General features: G+C 38.1%; 2 protein-coding genes across 9 annotated transcripts in view; one reads left to right on the forward strand and one right to left on the reverse strand.

Annotated features, from left to right (window-relative positions):
• TLR2 (toll like receptor 2) overlaps positions 1-27,700 on the forward strand; it is a 52,957-nt gene that overhangs the window by 11,306 nt on the left and 13,951 nt on the right. For both annotated transcript variants that reach the window (XR_004425541.1, XR_004425539.1), the window contains exons 2-4: positions 4,720-4,896; positions 8,035-8,132; positions 25,407-25,558. The gene's annotated coding sequence lies outside the window, so the exon portion shown is untranslated. The remainder of the gene's footprint in view (positions 1-4,719; positions 4,897-8,034; positions 8,133-25,406; positions 25,559-27,700) is intronic.
• The window catches only part of RNF175 (ring finger protein 175), a 32,850-nt gene that overhangs the window by 1,066 nt on the left and 4,084 nt on the right, over positions 1-27,700 (reverse strand). For 2 of the 7 annotated variants that reach the window (XM_033133662.1, XM_033133659.1), the window contains exons 3-9: positions 26,191-26,332; positions 15,835-15,989; positions 12,795-12,902; positions 8,795-8,915; positions 6,676-6,809; positions 3,683-3,784; positions 1,057-1,398 (exon numbers count right to left, since the gene is read on the reverse strand). In XM_033133662.1, coding sequence (XP_032989553.1) covers positions 1,278-1,398; positions 3,683-3,784; positions 6,676-6,809; positions 8,795-8,915; positions 12,795-12,902; positions 15,835-15,989; positions 26,191-26,332 — 883 coding nt within the window. In that variant the 3' untranslated portion in view covers positions 1,057-1,277. Of the gene's footprint in view, positions 1-864; positions 1,399-3,682; positions 3,785-6,624; positions 6,810-8,794; positions 8,916-12,794; positions 12,903-15,834; positions 15,990-26,190; positions 26,333-27,700 lie in introns of those variants that run through there. The other 5 variants (XM_033133660.1, XR_004425543.1, XM_033133661.1 and 2 more) reach the window with 5 other exon arrangements.

The raw sequence follows: 27,700 nt of genomic DNA on the forward strand, positions 1-27,700 counted from the left end.
AGAGAATTAGAAGAGTTAAGTCTTCTAATAACGTGGATGGTGAACTAATAGTAAGACTTCATTGGGCAGTTTCGAGAAGGAAGACTAACAAGTAGAAATCTTAGTGTGCATTTGTTTCATTATAACTGTGATGGAACTTTGAATAGCATCAAGTACATTGCCATTGATAATATTTTTAACAGTAGGTGTGTTTCTATTTCATACAAGCGTCATGTCTTCAAGTATTGCAGAGTAGATGTCTGGTGTTATATAGACAGTATTGGCTGTTTAACAAATCACCAGTAATTTAAAATGAATTAATTTTGGGAGTCTAACATATCATTCTTGGGTTAATTCTTTCTGATTGGTTCCCTATTCCATTAATTTTGTTCCCTCCTGCTGGATATATTAATTCTTTTAACAAATATTTATTGAGTGCCTACTATGTGCCAGGCATTTCTCCAAGTGGTGGAGATACAGCAGGGAACAAAACAGATAAAATTCTCTGCCTTCATGGAGGGGCAGACAAACAATATATAAATATAAGATATCATTTCAGATATTGATAAGTGCTATGAGGAAAATAAAACAGTACAGCAATAGAGTGAGTGTGTGTGTGTGTGTGTGTGTGTGTGTGTGTGTGTGTACACAGAGTGGCACAAAAGAGAGTAATTCTCTCTACTTCAGTGCAGCCCTTGGATGGGTCGGGTGCAGTTGGCAGGCCCAGGAACCCGGCGTAGTGCTGGCCCAGTGAGTGGGCTGTAGGCTAGAAGTTTCAGGAGTAATCCCCTCTATACAGAAGGGCTTTGTGGCGCCCAAGCTGCCACATGGTCACAGGCACAAAGAGCAGAGAACACCATATCCTTAAAATCACAGATTACTTACTTCTTAACTACTTCTTTGAAGATTTTCAATTGATCAGAAGGTATTCATTGTAACTAAATGTTCTATGTGAGAAGTATTTTGCAAACCTCTGAAAACATTTTACAGATGAGATCATTATCAGCCAAACTAGAGATGGGATGTGTGTGTGTGTGGTGGGGGGTTGTCACATGCATGGATTAGAAAACAATCATGATGGCAAAGATGCAAGGCACGCATCATTTGTTTATTCTGTTGTTCAGCTCTTTAAAGTCTTTCCACATATACGAATTGCCTTATATAGACCAAATTTTATTCAGTTCTCTTTTGGGATCATCTCTAAAATGAAAAAAAGTCAATATTAAATGAAGGATCAAGGATTTAGAGATGTTTCAACAAATAAGTCAATACATTACTTCTGGGGTAAGTCTGCTGTGCTATTCCAGCCCTAGTGAATAGTTAATAACTTGTACTATCCCTATCACCATGGGTTGCCAGGCCACCAGATAACGAAGCCAGTCCAGGATTTGTCCATACAAAATGTGTGTACGTTCCCAGCTAAATCTCAGTTAAGGAGGTTGCTCTCTGTACAGTCAAGTGGCAGAAACGTTCATAAATAGCATTTGCAAATATAATAAGCAATATCATAAGTGGGTATTTCCTTTCTTGGTAATTCTATGTGCTCATTTAAAAGCCCCTTACATGATTTTTATAGCGTTTGGTTATCCCTGTTATTTACACTACACCTAATTTCAAAAACTAAATTGAAACAGTTTAGAATAAATTCCCAAACTACATAACAAGAAAAAAGGGCAAGGGTCTTATGCTAAAAGAAGGAGGAAGTGGGAAATGACTACATTGGAAAGCCAAGGATAGTGGAAGCTGCTGTAATTGAGCAAAAACAACTCTGGGCTTTCCTATAGTCAGTTAATCAGAGGACACTCATTTTATATTAAGAAAAACATGTTTACAGGTAAGATATACTTTTCCTGGTATCTCTGATAAATTGTGCTAAGGGGACTTAATACATGGGCTCTCTCATACCGGTAGCAATGTTACATACATAAAGGCAGACTTTTTTCACATGTAGCTTTTTATTGTACTGAGTCTCAATAAAAAGAATACGTGCAATATTCCAAAGTGTATTTCTCTCAAGCCTATATAAAGAAACCAATTGTCCTTTGTTACTTAAATGATCATTTAAGGTGGTGACATTTAGGATAATATTATCACCAATTTTATCACACAGAGCTCTGTACTACAGTTTTATGTTATAACCCAAAGTAGTTCAGGACTCGGTCTTCTCATATTAGAAGGGAAATTCAGGGAGAGTGGATGCAAAGGAAGGAGGAAGGAGCATCACACACTTTTACTTTAGCCTTGGCTGTGCTTGAGTTGCACTGACTCACTGAGAAAGGCCAGGCCTATAGATGAGCTGGCCTCAGGGGGTGCTGCCTGGGGTTGTGTATGGCTTTAAGACCCACAGACCCATGGATGCTGCCTCCTTTACTGCCCTACTTGAAATGAGTGCGCGTTCCCAGCTAAAATTCGCAGTCCTCAGAGATGGGGGTGTTGCTGCCAACAGCCAATATTCATTGAAGGTTGTTGGCAAAGAGAAGGGGGAGTACCGTGTTTCCCCGAAAATAAGACCTAGCCGGACATCAACTCTACTGCGTTTTTTGGAGCAAAAAAAAAAAATTAATATAAGACCCAGTCTTTTATTATATAAGACCCAGTATTATATTATATTATATTATATTGTATTATATTATATTATACTATACTGTATTATATGATATAAGACCCAGTCTTATATTACATAAGACCGGGTATTATAAGACTCAGTCTTATGTTAAAATAAGACCAGGTCTTATATTAATTTTTGCTCCAAAAGACACATTAGAGCTGATGGTCCGGCTAGATCTTATTTTGGGGGAAACACGGTAGGAAGCAAGGGGGTGTCACCTTTAGCACTGTACAATTTTGGTGACTGGTACTCAGAAAGTATAGCAAGGCTGTCTCTTATGAGAAAAGAGAGTACTTGGCAGATTGATGCCAACCTCTCAATGTTCTTCTGCTTAAAGGGGGATAATTTTCAATCCCATATATCTCCTTGGAAGAGATATTGTGGTCTTGGGCCAGTGGGATTGAGACTAAGTCTTTCTGATCAGCTCTGGAGGGGTCCATTACCTTCCTTAATGAGATTTGGGTTTATTCTGTTGGCGATCCATGTTGTCTATAAAAATCCTAGTGGCTGTAAAAATAATCTTCACTTCCTTTCAATATTATTATCACTAGGGCTTAGCCTAAGAAAATATGAAGCACGGCAAGAAATTAAAAAGCTAAACTCCGGGGTAGGAGGGAAGCCCTACTCATTTCTGGAAATAATAAAATTTGGTACACCTTAAAAATACTTTCTTATACCCTAGTTCACATTTGAGACTTTTAAAATTTCAATTCCAATCTATTTATTTACACATCCATCCATTACCTATCACTCATCTATCTATCTATGTATCTATCTATGTATCTATCTATCTAATCCTTCCATACATTTACTTATTTTTTGCAATGTCATCACATTTCCACTAAAACACTTATAGCGGAACATCTGGAATATAAAGAGTAGAATGTGTCTTTTTTGGCATTTAAGTTCCTAAAGAGAATAGTAACATAGGCACAGGAGAGAAAAGAGACCAGTAAGTCGTTTTGAAATAGGTGGTGAGGGGAACCAGAAAGTTTTCTGCTGTAACTATAATGAAGATAATGAAAGTTTAGACTGAAGAATGAATTACCAGGAACATTTAAGATAATATTTCATAACTTAAAAAAAAAAGGATACGGGTTACTGATCATCCTCTTCAAATCAACCTTCTCTTTGCAGTAAGGGCACGTCTGCTTTTTCCCAACAATACACCAACCTCGGATGCAGAATTCATGAAAGCTTAGGCATCTTGTTAGGGAAGCTTCTAGAGATTAAAAGGCAAGGTCTGCTTCCTGAGGACATAATGGGAACAGTCCCATCTGTAAGGTGGAGTAGTGGAGGGTGAGAGAGAATGGCTGTCAGTCTTGACTTGACTATGCACGTCACGTTTTTAGGGGAGATTGTGTAGGACAATGGAACCACAAAGGACTGTGAGTTTGGAGTCACAGCGACAACGGCTGCACGACCCCAAGGAGTTCCCTTAGCTTCTTGCTTCACCTGATTCTCGCGAGAATTAGATAAAGAATGTGAAAGTGCTTTTTCACAGTAATATCTTATGTACACAGATCATTTTATTTCCCTGCGTCACTGATTGTGCATTTCTTATGCGTTTACCATAGCGTTTCCCTATTTTATTTTTGTGTATCGCTACGTATTACCTACGATGTAGTCAGACTTAGGCACTTAGACAGGTTTAAATTATTTGTGATCATAAGCTTACAAATATTTCTATTAGCTTCACAAGTTTTCTCAACTTTTTTTAATTACTGATGAGGAGCCAGTTATTTTTAATAGAATATAAGCCTAGGTATTTACAGATTCATTTGTATACATCCCCTTGTCCAGAAAGGTTTGACCCTTTGCCCCCAAAGTTGAGAGTGAACCCTATGTTTTCCCACAGCACCAGGGACTCAGTCTTATTAGCGCATGTACCACACTGTATTGTGCCTATCTGTGTACTTATGTGTGTCACCTGGACCATATGTTACCTGTGGGACTGTCTCATTCATCTCTGTCCCCAATGCCTATGTGCCAATGTAGTGAACAAATATTTGAATGAATCACTCTGATTACTTTTGCAAATAGAAGTTCCCAGGTTCTTCAATATTGTGCAGATTTGGGCAAAATGATTAACTATAATGAGATCCATCCTATTGATCTGTTTACTTCTACAGTAGTTGATCCCCCTGTGGCTTTCTGGACCAAGATCACATGATTTTGTGACGGGCCTGCTATACACCCATGTGAACAGCAATGAGGCTGAGGTCCCCTCCCCAACAAACGGAGGACTGTGGAGGGGTACACAAGTCAAGGCCATGTGACTGATTCCCCAGTATTAGATCTGTGGGCAAGTAAGTTTCCACTATTTTATGTTCTTGGAATTGGGGTCACTTTTACAATATGTTTGGGTTAACATAAAGTGATGTATTATAACAAAGATTTTTAACCTAAACCCATATGGCTCTTCATTCAAAAGGGCTGGAGTATGGCCCCACCTTCCAGTTAGGTATAGAGTTCAGGGGTCCTAGAGCCAGCACTGAAATGTCCACCTCCTCTTTAATATTCTCTTTCAGCTTCACAATCTCTGTGCTGAACAGGCTCCACTCTGGCAGAATTACTCAGCTCTCTGCCCTGCCTTGTTAATGTGACGCATGCTAACATGGGCCATTAATAATACTCCCTGTGAAGCAAATTTAAAGATAACTACATTTTGGATTACATATGCACACATGTACAACAATCCCTAAGGGCTTTTAAAGGTGGAGAGAGAAAATATTTCTACTTGCAAATGGCAGAAAGGGCTCTGTTCCAACATTTGAAAAATAAATCATATTTGAAACTCGGGCCAGACTTGGAAAATTTCTACTAAGAATGATAGTTTTTTGGGAAAGCAATCAGCCTGAAAAACCACCATAGAATTCCATATGGTCTATTTTTGTGTTTCTTACCTAAACTATTCAGGATTAAATGTTGGAGTAAGGGCTCCTAGTACATTTCAGATGCATTTGGTCCCATTTTTTTTCTCTCAGGATTGAATAAATGATATCTGTCTATATTAAACAGACTTGAATCATAGGCACTGCAGACGTAGGGTATTACTGACTGAGTTAGGTGGGTTTCCGAGGCCAGAGACAGATGCTTTCATCATCTCAGAATGCCAAAGCTTTGAACTGAGTGTGTAACAATATTATAAAATTGATATTGCAGTATAAAATAAAGATAAATGATGCCTTTTTACATATTTAGACAAGGATGAAAATACTGATTGTTTCCAGGCCAAACACAACTGTAGTGTCCAGGTACATGCCCAGGAAGCTGTCTGCCTGGCTCAGGGATCCTCCACCCCAGCAGCTGTCCACATACTGAGGTCTTCCTCGATTTACTGGAGTTCCCAGAACACGCTGGTTTCCAGGCCCAGGCTTGCCCTGTCCCTAACACCTAAAGATCCCTCAGCCAGGAGATGGCTATTTGGGCAGAACCCATAGGCCAGTCCGAGAACTGGGTGCTCATATTTTGGTCCCTCCTTTGGTAATCTAGGGTGTCCTGCTCCCTGTGGTATTTAACCTCTTTTCAAGACCAAAACTGACACTTGGCTGCCCCCATTACCACTGTTGACACAAGCAGGTTCCTAGGATTATTTCCAGGCGAAGGACACTTTGGCGTTCTTGGTCCTGTGAGATTCAGACATAGGGCTTCCCCTGGATAGTTCTGAGTTCCTCACTGCACCTGAAACGTCCCTCTTTTCCTCACCCCCAGCCCCCTAACCCCCTTCTCTCCCTGGTCCCTCTTGGCTACCTGTTCACTTAAGGCTTCTCAACAGCATGCTGTCTGTGTGGCACTAAGATTCCTTTTTAAAAAGGAAATTACTGGAGGAGGAGATTCACCTTAATTAGCGGTTCATTATTCAGCAGGGATGATCAGAAAGCCTCAGTAAGGAAGATGGGCGGGGGATAAAGGCCTGGGAAGTAAGGAAAGCAGAGGAGCTGGGGTAGGAGGAGGAGAGGAAGCGGGAGACGGTGATGAGACCGTCTTCTCTAGCTTGCCATCTCCATGCCCAAACACAGATCATTTGAAATTGCCTCCCAGTACTGGCGTCTTGAAGACCAAAGGGTTTCCCGTGGAAAGGATACATATGATTGCATGACAGCTGGTAGGTGTTTTCAATGAGCCCTTCTTCATCGAGCTCCACAATGATCTTCTGTCCACAGATGGCGCAGATACTGTCTGACAGGCTCCTTGTGGGCATCCCACTGACACTGTAGAACTGTTGGGGGAAGTGCACAGGGTGCCATTGGAAAGGCAAGCACATGCCATTCTCTGAACACAGGGAAGCCCCTGCCAGGCTTTACTGCTCCTTCACTGACTTGGAACTTGAAACACTTTTTCTCATAGAGCGATGCTATAGTAGGAGTAAGGTTTCCAGGCAAAACCCCACTGAACCCCAAATGGACTCGAAGGACGTTGCTAATTATAATCTCCGATTTAACCTCCCCACTAAGGAATCCTTCGAGAGGAACAGTTTTTATCCAGGACTATAGGTCAGAATTACAAGGGAAGCTTTTTAGGCTTATCCAGATCCTGAACCTTCCCTTTATTCTCCTGGAGATTCTGGTTCATAGCTCTGGAGTAAACCCAGGCATCTCTCTATACATTTTTTTTTTAATTTTTTTTTTATTTTTAATTTATTGGGGTGACAATTGTTAGGAAAATTACATAGATTTCAGGTGTGCAATTCTGTATCACATCATCCATAAATCACACTGTGTGTTCACCACCCAGAGTCAGCTCCCCTTCCATCACCATACATTTGATCCCCCTCACCCTCATCCCCCACTCTCTATACATTTTAATTCCCATGTGATTATAGTGTGTGTGCGTATACACACACACACACACACACACACACACTACACACACACACACCATCAGTTCAGGTCACTAGTGGCTATGCCAATGACTTGAGCCAGTGGGTTTTATATATTTGGTGGTTGAAGTGAAGATGACAGAGGATGGGTGGGATCAGGTGAGAAGGCTCTAGAAAGTTGGTGCTTAAAGACTTGATCGACTTGTCAGGTTAAATCGCTTCTTCCTGGTCCACTGGAGAGGAGAGTGCGTAGAACGCTTCTCTTGCTCTCTTGACCATAAACAAGCACAAGGGGCTTTGGGAATTTTTTAAGGGGTATGGTTTCTGGTTTTTGTTGGAGGAACTGGAAGTGAAAATGCTCCCTCTTTTGTTCACTTAAACCTTATAAGAAAGGCAGTTGTCCCATAGGTGATACATGGAAGAGGAATTCCAAAAGGTATCTTATCCAGCATTTCACCACAGAAGCTGGATTCCAGGCTTTAGGAAAAGGGTGAGATGGAGCCTATGGAAATGGGGAAGGAGAGAGGGGGCGGGGACAATGTCAAGGTCATGTCCACTCAGTCTTGCCCCATAAATGGAGAGAGAGAAGAATAGTCCAGAAGTTCATTCTTGTCATTCACACTAGGTTTTCCATTTCATATCTGGCTGTATACTGAGAGACTGGTAGAGGACAGAGATGCTGAATTCCTGAAACTACTGGATCATTCCCAGAGCCTTTGACTTGTAAGTATAGAAGAAATGTGCATGTGTGAGACACAGATGAATACTCCTAATATCTGAACCTGGAATCCATCTAACCAGAAAGCATATCTATCCTGAGTTTTATTTTTAAGAGAGTTTAAAAAAAGAAAATAGTAAGGTTTCTTTTTTAATTCTAGGGAACAATATATAGTCAGAATACATTTAGCACACTTTTTATATCTTCTACTTCTTCAAATGCTATATAACAATAATGCTATATAACAATGACCTTTAGGGAACAATGAGTACTTCCCTGAGGCACTGGTTGATTCTAGAGTGTTATATGTACATCATATATGACTTTTGTTTGTATTAGGCAGGGATAAAGTGTTTTTGTTATTGTTGAATTTTTACTAATCCTTTAAATGTTGGCAATTGGAGTATTCTAGCTATGGTTACTTCCAAATAATTAGCATATTTTATTTTAAAAGATGCCTTATTTCCAACACTTTATATAAATAAGAAATGCATTTCTAATTAATTAGCAAAGACAATTTTTGATGCAAGGAGAATCCAAGGAGTCATTGGGCTGAGAGAACCAAAAAAGATTAACCAATTTCTGAAAATAAATACAAATGTGGTGTAAGATGAGACCATTTCTCCATGTACCATAAATGGCTGCAAAGAATAAAAGCAACACTTACCCCTATAGTAGAAGCCATGTAATCTGAGCAGATCTCTGCAAAGTCTCTCCCCATTATGCCATAATAGAGGCCATAGAACAAGGACACAATGCCGAAATCCATGGAATCTCTAGCCTTGATTCTATTTGAAACAACAGGGTAGGAAATTAAGAATGTGGCATTTGAGGGGTAAGTGAGGGCTATAGCTAGAAAAATATTTCCCACCATAGTATCTAAGAGAAACTTAGGGTATTCTTTTCATTGATTTGTGCTTTCCTTTTTCTTGATGAATTTAAATTCTCTAAATTTCCCTAAAATTGCACCACTCAGTGCTAAGTGGACAGAGTAATTCTTGGGAGAGTCTTCAACCGCTTCTTAGTATCGTAGTCCTTAGACTAACCAATGGTTCTAACCAATGGTTCTAACCAATGGTTCTAACCAATGGTTCTCAAGCTGGGCTGAGCATAGAAAGACATGGGCAGCTTGTAAAAATCTCCATGTTCTGACTACACCCTAGGCCAAATACATGAGGTTCTCTGGGGATGGGGCCTATGCAGCAATATTTTGGGGTGCTCTCCAGACCCCAACTATCCCAACTGGCAGGTCACATTCTGAACCTTTTTAATGGAGCAATAGTTCTCAGCCCTAAATATAGCTTTGAATCACCTGGGGAGATTTAGAACTATACGGACACACGAGCCCACTTTCAAGGGCTCTGTTTTAAGTGGCCTGGGGTGGGGTCTGCATAGCAGTGGTTTTTAGGATCTCCTTAGGTGACTCTACAGCAGTTAGGGTTGAGAATCCCTGCTATACAGCTCAGATTTTACAGAATGGTTTCCAATACTTTATCTTGCCTGAAAATATTTGAGATAAATACAAAAATCAACCTCAAATTTTAATGCCTTTTGCTACTATGCCAAAGTTGTCATGCATTAATGAAAAAATATTTTTGCCAGTTGGATATTTCAAATACAGTAGGATTCTCTATAATAACCCCTTCTTCTTTTTAAGAGAAAGAGCTCTTTAAAAAAGTGAATAATTAGCACCTAATTTGATTTCTGAATCTTAATCATTGCACACTTGGTTTACTGTATCTGTCAACAGTCTCAGATATTAGCAATGGGCCTGAATGAGTCAGGAAGGAAGTGGGGAGTAGAAAGGAATTGGGTAGTCTGTCTCTGGAAACTTCTGGGTATTTTTGTGCTCTGTTAATTTGGGAAGGAAATGTAAAGGCAGAGCGTTTTGTAAACTCAGAGGGTACAGATCTTTTGGTGATGTGAATTGGGAATTTCAACACATGTGGTGGCTTCATTCTTTTAAAATTTGCCTGGGTTTATGTAAGAACTCAGTGGAGAGGAGTGAAGATGATTTTCCCTCCATGTCCAGGGGAGCATGTATTTATAATCCTATTGATAAAAAGTATAGTAACCAATTCATGATTCCACAGAAAAGAATCAATGCAATCATAATTAAAATACTTAGTAGTGAAAAAATAATTCCTTCCCAATCTAAAGGGTCGAGTCCTTTGTATGCTTCATTGGAGAAGTCACGATTAAGGATCTTAAAATCTTATGAGATAATAGTCTTAAGACAACTGTAGTTTCAAGTGATTTAATTAAAGTCCTTACAAATATTCTTACATTCACTAAAATGAAGTCATATGGATAGTATGCTTAAAAAAAAAAGAATCAGTGTCTTTTCTATGTCTTGAACTAGCAATAATAGATCTATAGAGTTACTTTGTATCCCTTTCCTGCTAGAAAATGGTAAGAGCCCCTGCTCTGAAAGTTTTATGAAATGCTTATAAAATCAGATTGACCGGTTGCCATAGGAAGAGTCCTTTCCACCACGGCTTGCTCTCCATCTCATTGCCTTCCTTATTTTATGAGTTAAAGGTTGCCAATCTCTGCCTTTCAATTTCTGTTATGGTCCCAGAGATTTAGAGTAACTTCAATGTGAGAGAGAGTCTGGGAAATTTTTATGTAAGCTGCTTTCCATAGCTATGTGGTACATCTTAAATTCCCTTTCCAGAACACAGGTTGATCACACAGCCTCAGCTCTGCCCGCGAGGACCTTGTTCACTGCACATCTCAGCAACCATCTTCCAAATAGGAGCTTAGTTCTGAATCACAGACATAATTATCTTGATTCCCTTTATTTCTCCCAAGATTTTCTTGCTCTGTTATCTTTTTACCTCTCTTTCAATTTCTAAGCACTCAGTTTCCTCCATTTCCAACTGTCCCCATCAAGGGAGGTTCTTGGGTACCAGAAACAAAATTCTAGAACAGTGCTGTCCAGTGGAAATATAGATTGGACGTACATAGAAAATTAAAAATTTTCTAGTAGCCACATTAAAAAGATAAAAAGAAACAGATGAAATAATTTCACCAATACATCCAAACCACTATCATCATTTCAACATGTAGTCAATATAAAAATTATTTTTTCATACTGGCTTTGAAATCCAGTGTGTTTTTTATACTTACAGTACATCTTATTTCGTATTTTAAGTGCTCCATAGTCACATCAGCTAGCAGCTACTGTATTGGGTAGCATAGTTTTCAAGGTTTTAGGGAAGAAGATATATATAAGAAAATGACACCTCCGAATTTTGTGGGAAAAAAATTTGTCGTTCAATAAGAATTACTCTACCACAAACGTAGGGCTACTTTTAATGGTGATCTTTTAAATTTGCAGATCAAGTACAGTTTCTCTTTAAAGCTTATGCATTTTTTTTGAGACACACAAGCAGATTTTGTCATACCTGTCATTCAACTTTTAATAATACATTTCAGTGACAGGGAAGTCTTGTATAATGTATAAAGTCAATATTCAGTATAATACTATATTTAATTATGATGATGAAATTTAATATAAATATGTTTTTCCTGTTTTAAAAGGAAAGTTCTACCATAGCTGTGAAATTCATTTAGTGCTTTGCTGTTATTTGGGAATATCACATCCATTTTTTTTTCATTAGCTGCTTTTGAAATGCTTTAGCTTTAATGATTTCCCAATGATCATACTTTCATTGGGAAAAAAGAATACATGCATAAAGAAAGTATACTAGTTTTAATACACTGAAAATAAGAGAATCAGAAAATGAAAAATACTCATTTTGTCATACAAGTTGTTACATACATTGGTATTTTCTTAGTAGTCTAGTAGCACTAATTCATGTGGATTATTAAACTATATACTGCCTTTGGAATATTCCTTTTTCAGGTGGAGTAAAGAGGGGTGTTAAAAAAAATAGCAAGTAAACTAGAAGCATCTTAGTAAACTTAAATGTAGGAAACTACTTTACTACCCTGAAATTATTCTTTGTTTGAGTATTATCTTTTACTAACATACATTAATCACTTTATTTTTAACAAAAAGGAAATAAACTGATTGAACTTATTCAGGTCTTTGATATTTAAGTAGGAAGAGGGAAAAACGTTACTATCGGTCTTTTGAAATTAATTTATATTTTCAAAGTATATTCAATAATCAGATTTACCAATTTAGCTTTTTGAGAAAGTGATAAATAAATCACAAAGTTATTGAGACAATGGACCTTTACTTTGGAATTCATTGTAGTTAAATTAAAAATGTTATACTATATATGTTTTTCATTTATGGTAGATATAGTCTGGAATGAAGAATTTCTCTGGAAATCTAAAAACATATTGGGAAATGTGTTTTTCAAAAATGTTACCAGCAATTCTTTTACTGAATTAAAGCTTATAGTTTTTTTAAAAATTTTTATTCTGTAGGGTTCTCTCTTATCTTGTGATTTCCCCAATGACATCTGCTATACTACTGAAATCTACTAGGTTGGTGCAAAAGTAATTGCGGTTTAAAAGATTAAAAATAATTGCAAAACCGTAATCACTTTTGGACAAACCTAATATAAACAATGTGTGCATGGAAAATGGTAGGGCCAAATGTGGCTTCCAGATATTACAGAGAACTTGACCAGATGAATGTACCAGCAAGTGCTTAGAGAGATATTAATATCTTCATTGGAGATACTTACTTGAAAAATAAATGGAGTCCACACATTGTAAATATGATGGCCAAATAACCCACAACACCAAATGCATAGCTGAGTTTGTAGATTAGAAGAAACCATTTGTAGACCAACCTATGGAGTGAAAAATGGAAGAAACAGCATGATCTATTACAAAGTATTTTATCTTTTTCAAAAATCGTCATAAGTCAGTTTTTAGTTTCTAAAATCCCATTTATTATGTAATATATACAACATAAGTATATTATATCAGCTAAACTCAATAGTAATCTTGAGTTTTAATATACTATCAAGCAATATATAAATAGTACTATCATGCACATGAGTTTCTATGTGTATGCATATATAAATTTATTTTAATTTACCTATGTTCCTCATGTAAAAATAGCCTTCAGCATTGCTTACTCTACCTGGGACTCTGCCTCCCTTCCTTCCTTTTCTCATTTGGCTCCAGGGTTAGCTTAGAGTGGTTTGGGTGGAAGTATCTCAGAGGCAAGCAAAGACAGGAAGAGAGGTCTTTTTGCCACAGTGACTCCTTGGGCTATTGGGCTGGTCCTTTCGATTTGCCAGTGCTGAGCAGTTTGGATCTATTCTCAGTGCAGCCAGATTGAGGTGGAAGTTTCTGTTGCTAGAAGGGGTGATGATGGGAAAAGTGGCCAATCCTAAGAGGATCTTCCGCCTTACCCCAAAACAACTTTTTGAAATTCAAGGTTTCTCTGTGCAAAGGGGTCTGCTGATGTAATTAAGCCATAGCATGCTGTTGGGAGCGGGGGCTTTGCATTCCAGTCGTCTTGGGTTTGCTTCTGGGATCTGTGGCTTCCTGCCTGTGTGGACCCTGCCTGTATGGACCCTGGCCAACCTACTTAGCATTTCTTCCTGCCCATTTATAAAGTGAGGAGGATCACACCAGCTCCTAAAATAATTCTGAAGATTATGTGAGATAATGTATTCCTGTTTCATAGACTTGGCCCAGGAAATGCTCAGTAGTGCCATGTTATTGTTATAGATGTGTTATATTTTCCAAATCTCAAATCCCAAGTCGTCCTGCTTATGGAGGAGGGGCACAAGTTTTCAGAGCACTAGGGTCAAGGACTCCCTTGCTAATCTGATTATACAGGGAGGCAGATACGCCAGAAAAGTAATTGTGTTAGGGCTTCAGAGTGGCATCCATGAAGAAAAGCGTGGCCTTTGGTTTGGGTTGGAATTGATGTGATCAGGCCCAGCTCTGTGTGGCTGCGTGTGGCCTGTTTTTGAGCCTGTCCATTGCTTGACAGACAACCCAACTGTAGTAGAGAGGAAACTCACTTCTTCCCTGCTGCTCTTTCCTACAACCAGGGCTTGGTGTTTGCTGGGGGAGGAACAGCCAGTTTTTAAATGGCGTTGGTGCTGGAGACCTCTTCTCTTGGATTTGCCTTCTGCACCCTGTGGATTTGCCTGATCAGGTGTCTCAGCTTGTAATGACGTCCTCTGCTTCCAAATGGAAAATTGCTAAGATGTGTCTTACTTATAAGATGATAATTAAGCAAAGATCCTTAAAGATTCTTAGTGCCTACTGCTTCTCATTAGTAGGAGTTTCTTCATCCTTACTGCTTTTCTAAAAGAAAAGGGGCCCTAATTAGCCTCTCTTACTGTTTCTTTTCAAATGGCAGCCGGGTCTGCTTAAAATTTTAGTGGAGCATTTTGGCTCTCAGACTAAGCCAGGGCTCAGAGTTGTGCTGTCCAGAAATGGATGTTCTGTGGGCATGAGAAGCAGAGGGCATGGGACCCTGGTCATCTGAGAATATGAGCCATGAGTCTAAGGAGGCAGTATTTGGGTGTTTCCTGAAGTTCCTCTGTATGGAATGAGCTGATATGCACAGAAACACTACCTTTAGCTCGGGTAATTCATTATGCAGTGGAAAGTGAACTGTTCTCATTGAAATACAATATAGATTCTATCTACGGGATGAAAACAAGTACATTTCAATTCATCTAGAACTTAGATTGCTTCACAAGTCTTAAATACCTTTACAACATTTTGTGAGAAAGAGAAAGGTTGCTAGCTGTCCTTTTACTAGTGGGTAAACCAGTCCTTCCAAAGGCTATCTAAGACCCCTAAATGGCCAGTGTAGAAGGTCTCCTGTCATCACCCCAAAGCTCTTCCCAAAGTGGAATTAAATTAAAATAATCATTGGCCTTAATTCATTTATTTGCATTTCAGTCTTTATCATTATGTATTTATCTGATTTCTCTCACTACATATTTTTTCTTCTCCAGAGTGAAAGGAAAAGTTGATTTTGTCTCTCCCCCTGTTTTAGAGGATAAGAAACAAATATCTGAATGGCTAAATAATCATATTTCACAGGAGTTTATGATTTATTCTCTGACAAAGATCAAAATTTGACATTGTCTTATAATTAAACCCTTTTTTCACATTTTTTTCTTGATCCCATTCCAGTTTTATCTTGATTTGGATTCAGATGTCATTTAAAGAACAAGAAGACTGAGAGCAAACCTGTGAGCATATTAAAAGCACTTTGGAAAGACTTGTGAATGATGTGGACTTATATGAATGTCAAGAGGTTGACAATGATAATTAAAATGATCACTGGACTCTTGAAACCTCATTTGTTATGAGAGCAATAAGTCGTCCATTACTTATGATTTATCAGAAATAAACCTCATACATAGTTGTCGGAAATGCAAACTTCTAACTCTTGCTCTATTGTCAAATGTGCGTGACAACTTCTAGTGGAATAAAACAAAATGCTGTGTTAAAAATAAGCATGCAAATAGTGCTCTAGAAAACTCACACAACAGTTTCACTTCTCTTTCTTCTGGCCTTTCACTAGCTAACATCCAAAGTAATAAATTTTACAAGTATATCTGAATCAATAATGAATGTGAACTAATAGCATGGCTAATCTCTAAATAGTTTTGCTACTGAAGGCAAAAGAAGTATAACACCCTCCTCCCCTATCCAAAAAAAAAAAAAAAGAAAATTAAATATACTTTTTAGTGTTTATAGTGAAGGGCGTGGTGGGGAAGGAATGAATGGGATACGTACCGCGGCGTTCTCCCTGAGAGGGGTTTTCGGGTAGCTCTGAACAGGATGTAACTGGTAATAACGGAGAACAGTCCCCACATAGACAGAAATCGCCACCAGTAAAGTTTTATCGTGAAGTACAAAGGGACAACCCACATCTGCAACAGGGTTACCAGCTGTCAGAGAAATGCACAAAAAGTCTCTCTTAATGACTGAAGGCCCCGGATGGCATGTCTGTTATTAAATAATTCAGAAGCTGCTCTGGGGGAAACCGCCTTCATCATCCTGTCTATAACATGCAACTGGTTCACCATCTAACTGCGGGCTGCTCTGTACATGCACAGTTATGGAGCAGATCATCACATGTTTCTGAAAATTCCAATGGGAAATGATGCAAAGTACCCAGCTTCTGACCCCTCCTTTCCTTGGGATCGTTCATATGAAAGCAACTTTAGACTCAACAGCTATGAGATTTTGGACAAATGAGCCTCCTTTTAATTGCAAAATTGGGATAACAATGCCTGCTCTGCTTGCCTGTGCTACCTGAGGGGGAATCAAAAGACATCACAGATGGGAAAGTGTTCTGCAAACAGTACTGTACTATGTGGAGCTAAGGAGCTGTTGTCACTATCGCGGTGACATGTGCAAAAGCACAGTGATCTCAAAGGAGAAAGTGGTGTCAGAGCAACTTCTGGGATCTCCTTTGTCTCCTGTCCCAGTGCACTTTGCAGGGTCGACGCTCGAATCCTAACTGGGGGGTTAGCGCTCCCTTGACTGATTGCTGGATTTGCAACCCACCTTTTGCTTCTTGTCTTTCTTCTTTAGTTTCTGGTGCCCTTTGCAGGCAGCCCTAAGATGTGGATCGGACTCTCCTGGTCCTCTGTGTGTAACCCCTGTGTGGCCTATACCACTGCCCTGAGTCCAAGTAGCCTTAAGACGATGCTTTAAATTGGCTGGCCTCAATCCCACATGGCAGGAAGCAGGACCCACTGAAGGGCTGTGGGTCCATGCGTCACACAGTTCCCATTGTGTCACTCCTCCTCTTTAAATCAGGCCTAGTACCAGCTAGTCACCTCTCTTGTGACAAGCAGCTAGGTTTAAACAATAGCAATATCTTTGTCGCTTATGTTTTATCACATTTAGACTAACCACCTATTATTTGCTCAGCACCAATATAAGAAGGGAATGGCAAAGAGGTTTTGTCTTAGGTGTGGACTTTAATTGGCAGTGGCACCTGGAAGCCCTCCGTTGAGGATTCTAAACCTGGGTCCTTGGTTCTGTGGTAAAGAGTATCGTGATCGGTTAATGATGTGGAAAGAGTCGTTAGAGAATGCATGTCACATATTTATCATCTGAGCATAAAAACGACTGATGTCATTTATTTGTCTATTTTCATTCTCTTTTTATTGCTTCATCCCCATAAATGACTTGGATCTGAAATCTTAGAGTTGCTCTAAATCTTCTTTCAGAGAATGCTACAGTTGTTATTCTGCATATGCATTTGAACAAAAATACACATGGAAGGACACTGTGGTAACTACCTAGAGAATTCAGGAAACATATCCTATTACCTACCTTTTTGTTTTTAAATTCCAGGCAGTACTTTCAGGGAAGAGTATTCTTTACTCTTGCCTGAATTAGTCAGATAATTGCTTTCATTTTCCATCCTACTTTGTGGGTATGGTCAAAGCTAATGAATGGGTTTACCACTTTATTGATGAAATTGAGACAAATATTTATATCCAAATAAGAAAAACAGGCTTTCCTTAAGGAAGTAAAATAGTTTTCATGAGGGCCAAAAACCATATGCTAGGTAACCAAGAGTCAAGATATGTTCTATTTAGCATTCAGGACTAATTACTTTGAACCTCTACTATTGATGACAAAAGTATGCAGCTCCTTAAAAAAATCTCACCAGTATTTTGGTCTTTGATTTCCTTTTGCTGATTATGCAAATTGTTATCTATGATATATTATAGATTTTGAATTTTTTTAGTTCATTACTTCTGATATTAAAGAAGAAAGTGGACATGAAGTCCATCTTTCAAAATCTGGTCACCTGTCATTTGCGTTTTTTGTCTTTCTGTTTTAAGAATTTGATTCATCTTTTTATTTCCCCCATAAGAATGCTGAAGTATTTTTTTTAGTAAAAAGTTAAGAGTCAGTTCATTTTAATTCAGTGAAACTACCATGCCCATATATTTTTTGGTTTAGATTATAAGCCTAAATTTACAAGACTAATCCATTTCCTCAACTCGGTGGAGTTACAATCCATGATAGTTTGAAACGATGATTAGACTATATTTTTATAAAACTATTCTCTCCCTGTGGATCTATAAATACAACCCATTTCTAGAATATGCCAAATTTCTCTTACTTGATGCCTGGATTTAATTAACGGTGAATAACAATGTTCAAACGTATAGACACACTACTTTTTAAAAATAGGCCTTAGAGATCAGAAATAAAAGGGAAGCAAAAAAATCATTATAATGTATTATGTATGCAGATATTTAATTTCTTAACTATCTTTAAAGTGTAAACCCAACACCATATTTTCTCAACATGCAAGAGGAAAGGTCAGAAATTCGCCTTATGAATTCAATAATTGTACAAGCAGTCCTTTTGAAATGAGGGCCACATTTCATAGCAATTTAAAAGATTCTTTATCAATTTCCAGAGCAGTTAAAACTTCACATTTTTAATAGTAACTGCCACATATGAAATGTAGGAATGTTGTGCCTCATAAATAAACACATGAAATATGTGAAATTGAGGTGCATGCATGCAATGGAGGAAACCTGGCACCTGGGACCCATTAATAATGCCAGAGGGGTCACCATCTGGGCATGTGCATATAAAACACATCTGCATGACGGGTGAAGGGCAGCCCATGCACCTGGATCACATCACCCACGTTCTCCCCACCCACGCATCATGGCAGGAGGAATAGCCTGACGTCCCAGATGCTGACCAACAAACAGCACCATGGTTTTTTTCTTGTAGCCATGCACATGCTGAATCTGAAAAGACTTGCAAAACAGAGGTATCTTTTAATTTGTCTTTTTGTACAGGATGATAAATGGGTCATGAAATAAGAAAGAAAAGAAGGAGGGAGGGAAGGAAGGAAGGAAAGAAGGAAGGAAGGAAAGAAGGAAGGAAAGAAGGAAGCAAGGAAGGAAGGTAGTTACGTACGCATATGAGGCTCATTTCCTTTGCACTGCGAATCCCAAACTACTGTATTTGCAACCATTTGTACATGTGTCTGTGTGTATTTGTATGGGTAGGGCTGGAAGGAGAGCAGGGGGACGCTCGAGGTAAGCAGAAAGATATCATGTACATAAACGACTCCAGGAAATGGTTGTTACCAGTATAAAGGCATGAAGGAAAGTATGGTCATAAATTGAACAGGTAAAATTATGGAATCTTGGCATATGAAGGACTCTTAGAAATTCACTTGGTCTGTATTTCTATGTTCAGATAAATTTAGACTGCTGATTTTGCTATTTAAATTCTGAAAGGAGATTCTGCAATGGTATGTTAGTATGTATGTATTTATGCTTTGCCTCATTTAAAAAAGATTTGAACAGACATAATATTTCTAGGTATAGTAATATGTTCTAGTGGTTTACAGCTATTAATAGGCAGGACATTTGATTTAAATGGAACAATGTTTTAATCTGTGGCAAATGATTTGCCAGTGTAGTGAGGCAAGTTAACAGTGCGTATGTAGTCATCAGGCCTTCCTTCTATTCATTTGAAGGGAAGTAGGATTCTTTTTTGGTACTCTCCCCCCGTACCAAATATGAAAGGAGATATGAAAAGGAGGACATAGAAAACTGTGGAGAGGATGTGTGGAATGAAATTTTATTCTTAATTAAATGTTGTTAAAAGCATTTGGAAATAATTTCACTTTGAGGCTCGGTCTGTGTCTACACCATATCAACACTATCAGCTGGAAACAGAAAAATTCAAATATCCAGATGCTCAGTCTACAGCAGGGGTGTCCAAACTTTTCTCAACGTTTTTCACCCAGGGCCATATGCAGTAAAATACACAAACAGCCGGGCCACTCACTCGAGGTGAAGTACGTATTGCCTCATCTGGTTTATTTAAGTAAACTAAATATATTTTTGGAATTTGCTGCGGGCCAATTAACAATGGATTGCGGACCGCAGTTGGCCCATGGGCCGCAGTTTTGACACCCCTGGTCTACGGTATGCTAAAAATATGAGTGTTTGGAAACATCCAGGGATTTAGTTGTATCCCAAACAAAATAAGAACTTTTCACTTTCTATCTACTTTCTCTTTGCATTTTTTGGCATCACGTAAGAGCAATTAATACTGTATTTTTAAACTTTAAAATAACCCATTTTCCTTTGCTTTCTGTGTTTATAATAAGCTGCTCTGATATACACAGCTCTACAGACCACAGAATAGAACCTGTTTAGACAAACTGAAAAAAGATCACTTCAGAAGATAGACATATTTGTTAAAAGCTGTATCTGAAAATGTTCTGAGCTTTTTGGATTAGTCCCTCCCCTCTGAAGTCCATGGTCCAAATTATGTACAAAATAATGTGAAAATAATACTTAATGTGTAACATCTTCAGGGTATAAATAGCTGTATAAATAATAATTAGTGTACAAAGCTGTTCACACGTATTACTGTGTGCATTACCTACTTTTTTCCTAACTTCCCTTGCTTCTCTGTAAACTCCCACTCCCACCCTCTGCCATGATTTACGTAATTGTTGCATCCCAGTATACATATAAAGCAGTATCAGAACAGTTAACCTGTTCTCCCAAGGGAAATTTGATCAACTAGAACACAGTGCCTATGTGAAGTTCCTATTGCCTTAATCTTACCAACCCCTCCCATTTCCAAAAGTACTTGGGCAGCACCTTCCCCCCAATTCCTTTCCGTGAGATTGTTTCATACATTTGTAATACAGTTAGATGCTCTCATCACCGCCTGCATTTCTCCCTGAGATTCCCCAAACTCCTAAATGCTTTTTTAAAATTGGCATACCTTAAGGTCCGCTTTTTGTGCTGTATAGTTCAATGGGCTTTGACAAATGCATAATGTCTTATATCCAAAATTACAATATCATACAGATCAATTTTACTGCCCTAAAATTTTCATTTCACTTGTGTATCCGTCCCTTTGCCCTCCCTGAACCCCTGGCAACCACTGATCATTTTACTGTCTTTATGGTTTTGTGTTTTTCAGTATGTCATATAATTGGAATCATACAGCATGTGGCTTTTTCCTCTATGTCTTTCATGGCTTGATGGCCCATATGTTTTTATTGCTAACTAATATTCCGTTGTATGGAGGCTTAACAGTTTGCTTTTTTATTCATATTTTAAAGGACATCTTGGTTGCTTCCAGTTTGGGGTGATTATGAGTAATCGTGCTATAAGTATTTGCATGCAGGTTTTTGTGTGGATGTATGTTTTCAACTCAACTGGGTAAATACCTAGTAGTGTTATTGCTGGATCATATGGTAAGACTATGTTCACCAGTTAGGAGACCTCTAAACTACCTTCCAAAGTGGTTTTACCATTTTGTATTCCCACCAACAAGTTCGGGCTGCTCCCTACCCTCATTAGCATTTGGTATTGTCAGGTTTTTGTTTTGTTTCGTTTTGTTTTTGTCACTCTAACAGGTATGTATTGGTATCTTATTATTGTCTTAATTTGCAATTCCCTAATGACATATGATGATGAGTTTCTTTTCATATGCTTATTTTCCACCTGCATATCTTCCTTGATGAACTGTCTTTTTAGATCTTTGCATTAACTGAGCTGTTTCCTTTTGATTGAGTTTTAACTATATTTTGGATAACAGTCCTTTATTAGATATATGTTTTACAATTATTTTCTCCCAGTCTGTAGCTTGTCTTTTCATCCTCTTAACAGTATCTTTGACAGAGCAGTTTTAAATTTCAATAAAATGCAACTTACCAGTATGTTCTTTCATGGATCATGATTTTGGTGTTGTATCTAAAATCTCATTACCAAATCCAAGTTCACCTAGATTTTTTTCCCTATGTTACCCTCTAGAAGTTTTAAGTTTTGCATTTTACATGTAGGTCCATGACCCATTTTGAGTTAATTTTTGTGAAATATGTAGGCTCTCTATCTAGGTTTATTTATTTTGCTTATGGATGTCCAATTGTTCCAGCAGCATTTGTTGAAAAGATTATCCTTTCTCCAGTGAATTGCCTTTGCTCTTTTGTCATGGGTCAGTTGACTATTTTATGTGGGCCTATTTCTGGGCTCTCTATTCTGTTCCATTGATATATTTGTCTATTCTTTCACCAATACCATACTGTATTGATTACTATAGCTTTACAGTAAATATTGGAGTTGGATAGTGTGAGTTCTCCAACATTGTTATTCTTCAGTATTGTGTTGTCTATTCTGGGTCTTTTCCTTTCTATATAAACTGTAGGATCAGTTTGTTGATATTCACAACATAGTTTAGCAGATTTTCATTGGGATTCTATTGAATTTACTGGTCAGTTTGGGAAGAATCAACTTCTTGACAATATTGAATCTTCCAATCCACGAACATGAATTATCTTTCCATTTATTTGCGAGCTCTATGTTTTGAATATAGATCTTGTATATATTTTGTTATATTTATACCAACGTATTTCCTTTTTTGAGTGTATGGTAAATGGTATTCTGTTTTAATTTCAAAGTTCAATTGTTCATTGCTAGTATATATGAAAGTAATTGACTTTTATATATTGACCTTGTTCCTACACCTTGCTATAATCACTTCTTATTTCCAGGAGTTTTTTGATATTTTTTTTTGAGTTTTTCATATAGACAATTGTGTCATCTGCAAATAAAGATGGTTTTATTTTATGCTTCCCAATCTATATACCTTTTATTTACTTTTAAAAATCTTATTGCACTAGCTAGAACTTCCAGTACAGTGTTGAACTGGAGAGGTGAGAGGGGACATTCTTGCCTTCTTCTTATTTTAAGGGGAAAGCATCCAGTTTTTTACCACTAAGTATAACGTTATCCATAGGTTTTGTTTTTTGTTTTTTGTTTTGTAGGTATTCTTTATCAAGTTGAGGAAGTTCCTCTCTATTTTTTGTTTGATGAGAGTTTTTATATGCATGGGTGTTAGACCTTGTCAAATGCTTTTCCTACATCTATTAATACGATCATATGATTTTTCTTCTTTAACCTCCTGATATGATTGATTACATAAATTGGTTCTTAGTTGGTGAATCAATCTTACATACCTGGAATAAATCCCATTTGGTCATGATGTATCATTCTTTTTGTACATTGTTTAATTCCATTTGCTAATATTTTGTTGAGAATTTTTACATTTATGTTCATGAGAGATATTGGTCTAGAGCTTCTCTTTCTTGTAATGTCTTCATCTGGTTTTGGTATTATTGTAATGCTGTCCTCAAAGAATGAGTTCTGATGTGTTCCCTCTGCTTTTACTTTCTGGAAGAGATTATAGAGAATTGATATCATTTCTTCCTTAAATGTAGACTTCACAGTGAAAGTATCTGGGCTTGGTGCTATCTTTTTTGGAAGGTTATAAATTATTGTTTCAATTTTTAAAAACAGATACAGGCCTATTTAGATTATCTATTTCTCCTCGTGTGAGTGTTGGTATAATTTGTGTCTTTTAAGGAATTAGCCTATTTCATCTAAGTTATCCAAATTTGTGCACACAGAATTGTTTGTAATATTCTTTTATGTTCTTTTCATGTCCATGGGATCAATAAAAATGACCCCTTTTTCTTTTCTGATATTAGTAATTCGTGTCGTCAATCTTATATTTCTTGGTTAGCTGGCTAGAGGGTTATTCAATTTATTTATCTTTTCAAAGAAACATCTTTTGGTTTCATTAAGTTTCTCATTGATTTTCTGTTTTTAATTTCATTGATTTCTGCCCTAATTTTTATTATTTATTTTCCTTTGTTGTGTAGCTTAATTTATTCTTCTTCCTCTAGTTTCCTAAGGTAGATGTTTAGATTATTGATTTCAGATCTTTTTTCTTTTTTATTGTATGCATTAAATACTATAAATTTCTATTGTATGCATTCAATGCTATAAGTTTCCCTCTAAGTACTGCTTTTGCTGAATTCCATAAATTTTGATATGTTATATTTTCATTTTCATTTAATTCAAATTATTTTTTAATTTCTTGAGTCCTCTTCTTTAACACCTGTTATTTAGTGTTATGTTATTTAATCTCCAAATATTTGGGAATTTTTCCAGCTTTCTGTTACTGATTTCTAGTTTAATTTTTGTTGGTCTGAGAGTATATAGTTATCCCTTGAACAACATGTGGGTTAGTGGCACCAATCCTCCCCGACCGCCACGCAGTCAAAAATCTGCACACAACTTAAGTTGGTCCTCCGAAATAAGTGGATTCTCAACCGAAGGTGGAAAATACTGTTTTCAATCTGCAGTTGGTGAATTCACAGATGTGAAAGCCAAGGGTACAGAGGGCTGACTGTATATTTATTGAAAAGAAAAATCTGTATAAATGGACTCAGGGAGTTCAAACCTGTTTTTTCAAGGGTCAACTGTTACTTGTATGATTTCTGTTCTTTTACATTTGTTTTGGTGTGTTTGATAGCCCAGAATGTGGCCTGTATTGGTTAATGTTCCATGTAAGCTTGAGAAGAATGTATACTCTCCTGCAGTTGGATGAATTACTTTATGACAGTCAATTAAAGTAAGCTGATCAATGCTGCTGTTCAGGTCAGCTATAGCCTTCCAATTTTCTGCTTGCTTGATCTATCCATTACTGAAAGAGGGCATTGAAATCTTCAAATATAATGGTGCAAATGTCAATTTCGCCTTGCAGTTCTATCAGTTTTTGCCTCATACATTTTGATGCACTGTTGCTATGCACATACACATTAAGAATTGCTATGTCTTCTTGAATAACGGACCGTTTTATCATTATGTAATGCCCTCTTTATCCCTGATAATTTTTCTTGTTCTAAAGTCTGCTTTGTCTGCAATTCATGTAACTTAATACAGCTTCCTTTTCATTAGTGCTAGCATGACACGTCTTTCCCCAAACCTGTACTTTTAACCTGTGTGTGTTTTTATATTAGTACGTTTCTCCAGAAATTCTATGTTAGGTATTTCTACTTTGCAGATAAGGAGGCCATGTTTAAAATATATTTAAGGAGCTTTTCTTTGATATGAGGGCATACTTACTGAGGTTTGATTCTAGTCTCCTTCATTAAAAAAAAGTTGCCCAAGTACAATATAGAGGGTGTTTATTTTAATTGACAGGACAATGGTGACATAGCAGTAAATTGATAGTTACTTAAAAAAACAACAAAAAATAGATTCCTCTTTCTAAGTAAAATGTTCAAAATTGCCTAAACTTAAGTATTATACAGAATTCAAAAGAATTCCCTCAGGCCCTGTGCTGGACAGAAAATAATTTTTTTTATAATGGATAAAAAGAAAAAGAAATACTGGTCTAAGCTAGCATATGTTACACAATGACCAGTCCAAGTCCCAGAACCCTATTGAGTGTTAGTTGAAGACCTTCTCCCTTTGCAACTTTTCTCCATTTAGGCCAAATTCAAGTCTAAATTATTGGTTATCAAAATGTGGACCAGTAACATCAGCACCACTTGGGAACTTGTTAGACATGCGAATTATTGGGCCCTGTTGAATCAGAAACTCTGGGAGTGGGACCTGAGAGTCTGATGGAACAAGCCCTCCAGGTGAGTCTGATGCACCCTAAGATTTGAGAACTACTGCTTTAAACATTTCAAATGCAAGGCCTCAAGTCCAACAAAGTCCAGCGGGTGACGCTGAGGCCGTGAGATGGCAAAGTTCTAGTGGCTGTGGTAGGGTGGGATTGGTCTGTGAAAACGGGATGGTGCTCTGCGTGGCTGAGGTCAGTGCAGTGTGCTTCCATGGATGGGCAAACCATCAGCGCCAAGACAGCTTATTGCTAATGAGACAGCCCGCCTCAACCTTGTGTTTCTGCTATGCCTAATTCTCCTTTCCTGGGCCATTAGTGGAAGTTGCTCATGCACAAAAGGAAAATTGCTCTCCTTAAACCAGGGCTTCTCAACCTTGGCACTATTGACATTTTTGTCTTGAGGAGTTGTCCTGTGTATATTGAGCAGCAGATGCCAGTAGCAAGTCCCATCCCCCTTCTCTTCCCACTGAGGTGTGAGGATAAAGGATGTTGCCAGATGTTGCCAAATGTCTCCTGGGTTCAAAATTGTACCCATGCACCTGGTTGAGAGCGACTGACTTAAACCAAACCATTTACTTCAAAGTGGAGAAAAAGGAGGGATGTGGCAGCCAGAGGGGCAGGCTTCCAGCAGCCACTGGGACGACTCACGTTGTAGGAGCGGCCATGCCTCTGTCTCCACTGCACCAGCACTATCTGGGCGATGATCAGGATGCAGACGAAGATCAAGATCATCTCCACATGCATGGACTCATGGCCCTGGTGCATTTTGTACATCCTCTCTTGCTGCAGGCTGGAACCGGCAAATGAGGTCATCTGAGAAAGGCCTCAACCTTTGCACATTTAGCAAAACAACCAGACTCGGCTCATAGGGAGTAGTTGGGGATTTCACACATAGGGTTTTTCAAGCTTTGACTGCAAAGTTTTCCTAAGTTTTTGTAGGTTCCCCCCTTTCCCTTAGGCTTGGGAGAGGGACAGCTGGGAGGAGGAGCCTAAGTTTATCAGCAAAACCAGTTCTTCTCAGCCCTTAGCTTTTCTGTGTGGTTTTGGCCTTAGCCTTGCCCCTTCAAGTTAAGTGGTTCTTGATGGGCCCTGGAAAGACCCACTTCCAGTCCTCGATCTGCCATTTCATCACCACACAGCCTTTCAAAAGTCAGTGAGGGTCTCTGAGCCTCAGTTTCCTCATTTGCAAATTTAAAATAACGATCGCTCCATACCTCACAGGATTGCTCTAAAACTGCAAAGCACATATGTTCCTACATGAGGAATAATAATAATTATTAGGTTGAATCATGTGAAATTGTGAATTTTGAAAGTCAAAAATAGTAAAATATTGGTAATTTCAAGTATTCTTGGGTAAAAGGATGTCCTGCAGATGGAGCCTAGGGAGGGAATAGTATCCATGGGGCTACAGAAAACTCTTGAATGACATGTATAAATTGTTTTCATTATAAGGAGAAAGAAGAGGTGTAAGTATTAGATAGGCCATACATTCAGCTGATGACTGAATGTTTCAGTTTTTAGTTGGACTCTTAGTTTTACACAATGGGAGAGAAAACCATTAAGATAGTATGTCACCTGGTTTAATTTCCTATAGCAGCAGTGACGAGCCGTGGGTCTTGACCTTGGCTGCAAGTTAAAATCACTGGGGAGCTTTTAAAAATCGCAGTTCCCAAGCTGTACCCCACATCAATTAAATGAACAGTTCAATGCCCATATCAATTAAAAACACCATTGCTGGGTGTTATGGGCTGAATTGTGTCTCTCCAACCCCAAATTCATACTTTGAAGTCCTAACCCTCAATGCCTCCAAATGTGACTGTATTTGGAGATAGGGACTTTAAAGGGTAATCAATGTAAAATGAGATCATAGAGATGGGCCCTAATTGAATCTGACTGGTGTCCTTAGAGAAGAGAAGATTATGAAACAAATTCACACAGACAAAAGACCATGTGAAGACACAGTGAGAAGGTGTCCTACAAGTCAAGGAGAGAGCGTCAGAATAAAACAAAAACCACCGACGCGCTAATCTTGGACTTCTAGCTTCCAAAACTATGAGAAAATAAATTTCTGTTGTTGAAGCCTCTCAGGCTGTGGCATTTTGTTATGACAGTTCTGGCAAACTGCCATTCTAGGAGGGGGTCTAGGCATCAGTAACTT

This window comes from Rhinolophus ferrumequinum, chromosome 18 (assembly GCF_004115265.2).
Source record: "Rhinolophus ferrumequinum isolate MPI-CBG mRhiFer1 chromosome 18, mRhiFer1_v1.p, whole genome shotgun sequence".
NCBI lineage: Eukaryota > Metazoa > Chordata > Mammalia > Chiroptera > Rhinolophidae > Rhinolophus > Rhinolophus ferrumequinum.